Consider the following 6,267-nt stretch of genomic DNA (forward strand, 5'->3'; position numbering starts at 1 on the left):
TGTTTCTATGCAGACTGGATAGGACATACAGTAGTTCAAGTAAACCGTGGAACATTTCACTTGGAAATATCTACATTCATTTCCAGTGAGATGGCAAAATATAAATTCCTCTGGCTTTTCTCTCGCCGGCACTAGCAGAGTTTTGAATAAAATTGCATTCAGTACTTGTAAGAAAATAAAATATATCCATCGTTCATTTTATTTTATTGTATACAACTGAGACTGTCTCGACGTGTAGAGGTTATGGCAGTGTTACGAAGAACTAACGTAACTATGAATTATTTAAAGTATTAACCCTTAAAAGACTGATTTTTTAAATTGAATTACAAAATGTATAAGTGTACTTTTTACTGTCTTTTTTACTAAAGGGGAAAGATTTAAATCAAAACGACATTTTTATATATTTTCGTGATGTGCTTCTTATTGTTTTCTTTTGAAGATTATCAGTCGAAGGAAATATATAAACAGCCTAATGTTAAAGTAAAATCGACTGTAGGTGCCCAATGCGATTTACAACTCCGGTAACAAATTCGGTATGAACGGGACGGTATGAAACTTTAGATATTTAAGAGTTAAAATTTATTGTATTGGAGAGGGTCTATCACATTGACTGATTTGCGAGAACGTATTTGAATGAGATTTGTTGGTATACATTTTATGGTTGTTACGAAATCATTTTCACAAAATCTGAACAAATATACTAAACTACAATTAGTCACATTAGTCGTCTATATTAAAGGAATTATTGAAATCTGCTAAGTAGTTTTTGAGTTATTTCAATATAAAAAAACAAATACAAAGATTACCTCTTAATATCACCTGTGTAGATATAGATTCAATAGAGAATCAATGTTAAAATTGAAGTCGGAGTAAAAGATAAAACCAAATGGGCTAATCGGATAAACGTTAGAGAGTTTACAAAATTCACATACACAATATACCCACATGAGAGCTGTCGCGAACACATTCTATTGTTGTTCATTTCCACTGCAGTGACAATTGTATTAATATCTATTGTCTCTATTTTGTCAAAGAAAATGTAAGGGATGCCTATAACAAATACACTAACGCCACGGTAATGAAATTGTCAGGTTAAATTGTGAATTAATCCAAATTTTTGTATTAAAATTTAATTTTATTAATTCATGGTACGTTATATATTTGCAACGTTAATTTACATAAATGATTTATGAACTCCTCAGGTTGCCCAATAAGTACTCTCGCTTTAAATTTTCCTCTCGAAATTCTGATGGAATTACGTTCCCATAGGGCGTTGATGTTTAAATAATAAATTCTTCAAGCGCTTCCACTTTTGTTGGTAACGAGAAATTAAAGAGATCTTTCTAAAGTATTAGAAACGACATTCGCATAAGTTTACTGACAATGTGTAATATTTAACTGTGGTACTACACCAAGATGTTACGATGACACTACAAATTTAGAGATTGTGCAAAGGATTTGATAAAAGATCATAAAAATCAAGTACCATTTTTAAGTCTCTCCTTTAAAGAAAGTCATGAGAAAAACAAAATCAAATTAAACCTGATAAGTAGCTAACTTTCTAATTAGCGATATAAATGAGTATCTCTGATACCACTCGCCAGTTCGGGTTCCCAGCGATCGCCGTTTCCCAACAACTTCTCTTTATTATAAATTAATTCCTCATGTGTTTCCGTGGAATATTCAAAATTAGGTCCTTCGACTATAGCGTCAACAGGGCACGCTTCTTGACAGTAACCACAGAAGATACATTTAGTTAGATCGATATCGTAACGAACAGCTCTACGAGAACCGTCTGTTCTCTCTTCTGCGTCGATAGTTATAGCTTGGGCGGGACAAACAGCTTCACATAGTTTACAAGCAATGCACCGTTCTTCACCAGATGGATATCTCCTCAAAGCATGCTCGCCGCGAAAACGAGGTGATATCGGTCCTTTCTCGAAAGGATAGTTTATTGTTGCTGGCTCCTTGAACAAATGTCCCAATGTGACGAGGAAGCCTGGATCAAACAATGTACAGAAAAAATAGTTAGCTATGAACCTTGTAATCTTTATAATTATTAGAGCGTCGGTGGCTCAGTGGTTTGGACACTTGACTTGTAATCTACAGGTCTTTGGGTTCGAATCCCGCCATGTACCAATGTGACTTTCGATTTTTCGAATTTTCATATGTACATAATTTACCCGACGTTCTTACGGTGAAGGAAAACATCGTGATGCAGCCTGCACATATCAGCGAAAAAATTCAAAGTTATGTGTGAAGTCAACCAATCCGCACTTGGCCAGCGTGGTTGACTATGGCCTAGTCACCCCATATTAGGGCAGGCTCCGAGCCCCTCGGTGGGGACGTATAGTGAGCTGGTGATGATGATGATGATGATTAGATTTTTAGTAAATAGATCAATGAAATATTTAGAGGAAGTATAGTTGACACTTCATTTGAAACATTTTTTTACAATTTCATTATCGCTAACTGGCGTCCGATAGTCAAAATCACAAACAAATAATTCAAAGAATGAGAAGCGTCTCAGCGTGTTGAATTTGACAAAATGTTGTTCCCTATGTCGAGAGTATATATTTCTTAAATGTCTGGTTTTTAGAGTTAACCTGTTGATTACCTCTTGCAAGTTCTGTCCAAAATATAGTTTGTGAAGCACGGTCTACAATATCCCTGCCGCCGGATTTAGGCGGCACGTCGTTGATGTATACAAACGTAACGTCGTACTTTGTCCTCGGTCTGCAAAAGTTGACAGGATACGCCGGTACACACGGATTGAACGTGAAACAAGGCTCCGTTTCATCTTCCTGGGGACAGTTATCTTTGCTGTAGTGACGAATACATTTCGTCCTTTTCAAGCTATTGGATTTTATCAATTTGAAAATGAAATTCCTCGTACCAATCATTTTCACGTCAGTTGGAAAATGTCCGATAATGAAATATCGAATGACAGATACCGTGATGAATAAATTCTTTAAGCGACAAAAAAGTTTACGTTGTCGTTTCGACGCTCGAACTATTTTGTAATCTATACATATATTACAAAATGGAGTGCCTGTTTGTAAAATCAAAATAAAAATCCCAGTTTTCGGGAAGACGATGTATTTGCGTTGCTAATAATGAAAATTGCATTTAATTTTTTTCCGTCCGCAAGCCGTGTTTGTTCCGGGTAATCTCCGAAACGGCAGTGCCGATTTCGACGGGACTTTCACTGTAGGGTAGCTGACATGGATAGGCATGTTATAGGCTATTTTTTTAATTCCGCGCTGTCAAAATGGCGCAACGGTCCGAATTAGCGCTAACAAAGTTTGCGGGCGATAGCTCGTGGTAGTAGGCTCGTATTAATTTTATATTAATCTGCGTAGTGTCGTATTAATTAACAATGACGTATTTATATTAAAAGTGTACATAATATTTGTAAGAAGTAAGATATACTCGTAAAATCTGTAAAATGAACAAAGCTCACATGTTTCTGTTTCAAGTTAGCGTATAGAACAAGGTTACAATGCAAACGCTGCATGAATAATGAATAGAGCGCATTCGAGCAAAATAATTATGTAATGTAGCTATGCAAATCTGGTATTCGCTTTGTACCTTCAGGTACTAGTCTAATTGGTACAGTGGAATAATTAATACCCCGGGGCCACAATACTAATCTATTATTTGATAGTCGTTTAGGATAGTCGCGGACAAGTACGTAAATGGAATTGAAAACAAAACGCTATCATGTTATATCATCACACACATTTGATTACATTATCGTATAACCGTTTAGTCTCGCTTTGTTTCCCATGAGTTAATATAGAGATGCGCATACTACTCGATTTATTAGTTGTGCGATAGTTTAGTCAAAGGAGTGCGCCCGCTTAAAAAGGAGTTTGCATGGATGGATGGATGTTTGAATATCTGTTAATCGGAGTGTTCTGTGGTGTAACCTTATCACAAATAGTTGTGGGCGTCTAATTATGTAGCGTTTACAAAATTATTTGTAAATTTCGTTTTTCTGCAAACCTCAAAGATTGTATACGAGATTGCTTTGATGCTAAAGATAATCTTGGAAATAGCTCGTGATTTTCCTGCGTAAATAAATTGTAATGTTACGTAAAGATCAAGATAAGGCAACTATTTAACCTCGGTACTCGGAAATGTGCATAATTAAGTACAAAACCGCTTTACCCGAATTCCCGGACCGTTCATAACTGTGTAGAATGTGGATTCAACTGGTTTGTTAATGAAAAATCTATAAACGTAACATCCAACACCTTTATAAATAATAAATGAATGAAATGTAATAATTTTCAATACATAAACACGAACATTTTTACACATGCATGTATCAGTTTTCAGATAAATTTACGGAATATTCTATCACACATTTCTAGTTACCATTCCAAATAAGATCGAGATTACAGGAATCAAAGTGCGACTAAACAATTGTGTGATTGTCTAGTCGAAGATGTGCGAGCAAAGTAACAGGAAAAAGCCTTCCTTTGTCACACTACTAGGATATGAATCAAATTGACACTTTAGTCATCAAATCGGTTCCTCAGTTTACAAATATAAGTTCTACATATAGCTGTATTTAGGAGCCTTAGGTCTACATTTTGATATTAAACAGAATTGTATGTAGATGTATGAACTTACGAAAAGCTTAGAGAGTACTTGTCTACCCCTCTTGGTTGCGGGCGTGATTTTTTTTTTGTTAAAGAGGTATCATAAATCAACTAACATATTTAGTGCGTCATAAATATATTTAGTGTGTAGTGAGTAGGACAAGTTTGTGCGCCGCTAACTAGCGCATTATTTTAGTGTTACGGGTTGCATTCCGACTTTAATGGTGAGTTATGCTTCCTGTTGTACTATATTTTACTTAAAAATAAATTTATACGTATGTTATCATCACTATTAAAATATATAAATGGATAAAGAAGGTATCAAATTGTAAATAATATGTAAATTGGATGTGGATTTGGCGACGGTTAAAATGCTAGGAAAGGAGAATATTCTCTTCCTGCGCGCCCCTTCTGTTTTGTTGGGTACGCGGCAAAAGCGGACGACTATGGGCAGTCCCTTCGCCATTTTGGCGAATTCTAGTAGACACTTTCTTATTTGTTACCTTTTTCTAAAGAAAATCTTTAACGTAAAAGTTGACAGATTATAAAAACATGTAAAAATCACTACAGTTTTATAAAAAATTCTAATTAAAATCCCTTTTTAAAAGCAGATAGCAAAGGAACGAAATGAGTTGAAAAAATCTGTTAAGTTTCGCAAAAGTTTGCCAACTAACATTGGAAATCTGCAAAGATTTCATGAAAAACTGTAAACCATCTTGTAAAATACAGATTAATGAATAACATCGGACAACTTTCGGATTAAAATGTTAATGAAACCTTTAAAAAAATACTCTATCTTTTTAGTTAATCTGAAAACGGTCTGAGTATTTTGATTAAAACTTCGCAATTTTCTGGTTTGCTTATTAAGGTGATATGAAAAGTTTTTTAATATTTAAATAAAGAAAAAAGAAAACCTTCAGACAGTAAATAAGGATGCACATTTCAGGAAGGTCGTGATGATAGTATTAATAGCTCGTTAAAAGTGGTCTATGTGGTCCTTAAAGGCCAGTGTGGGCTAGGACCACCTAACGGAATAAGGGCCTGTATTTTTTGGTCGTCGCGGGGAAATGCACTTACACACTGCACCGTCCCTGTTGCGGGGTCAGCAGAGACAGTTTCGTGTGGGACTCCCGGCCTTATATTTCAGCCGGACTATCCACTCAACCCCGCGGTTTATTAATTAGGGACTGTATAGACTTGGATGTGGTTTTTTACGTGCTCTCTTCATAATGTCTGTTGAGTTTATAACATTTTCCTCGTATTTATATAGTCGTAATTATTATATATCTATGTATTCCACTATTATAAAGTGGAATAGTTTGTATTTTTGTATATATTGCGATAACTCAAAAACTACTGGGTCGATTTTAAAAATTCTTTCATCGTTAGAAAGATAATTTATCTGTGAATAACATAGGCTATATTTTTTTATTTTCAGGGGGACCAAATCGCAAGCAACAGCTAGTTAATTATAAAATTGTTTACCACGCACCAGCCGAGTGCGAAAGTTAAAAGATTTTAAAAAAAATTGCACTAAAGAATATTCACATTTATATTCCCTCAGTGTTTTTATTCAAAATAAAAATGATATTTAAAAAATCGTCAAGCAATTACGCTTCAATTGTATGAAACACTTTTATATGTTATAAATGACAGA

The 6,267-nt window shown here is 34.8% G+C and overlaps 1 protein-coding gene across 1 annotated transcript; it reads right to left on the reverse strand.

Annotated features, from left to right (window-relative positions):
• Positions 1-1,114: 1,114 nt before the first annotated feature.
• Positions 1,115-2,932, reverse strand: LOC106099388 (NADH dehydrogenase [ubiquinone] iron-sulfur protein 8, mitochondrial-like). The gene is made up of 2 exons (XM_013277925.1): positions 2,618-2,932; positions 1,115-1,999 (listed from the first exon to the last, which is right to left on the reverse strand). Exons 1-2 carry the CDS (start codon positions 2,901-2,903, stop codon positions 1,566-1,568), a joined length of 720 nt encoding a protein of 239 aa, XP_013133379.1. The 5' UTR covers positions 2,904-2,932; the 3' UTR covers positions 1,115-1,565.
• Between the last annotated feature and the right edge of the window lie 3,335 nt (positions 2,933-6,267).

Source organism: Papilio polytes, unplaced genomic scaffold (genome assembly GCF_000836215.1).
Source record: "Papilio polytes unplaced genomic scaffold, Ppol_1.0 DF824124.1, whole genome shotgun sequence".
NCBI lineage: Eukaryota > Metazoa > Arthropoda > Insecta > Lepidoptera > Papilionidae > Papilio > Papilio polytes.

Bases quoted from the DNA above. Each gene is read 5' to 3' on its own strand.
- LOC106099388 (XM_013277925.1), bottom strand. From the start codon at position 2,903: ATGATTGGTACGAGGAATTTCATTTTCAAATTGATAAAATCCAATAGC. The intron at 2,000-2,617 runs GTAATCAACAGG...TGTTTGATCCAG, and splicing joins TTGGACAGAACTTGCAAGAG to GCTTCCTCGTCACATTGGGA.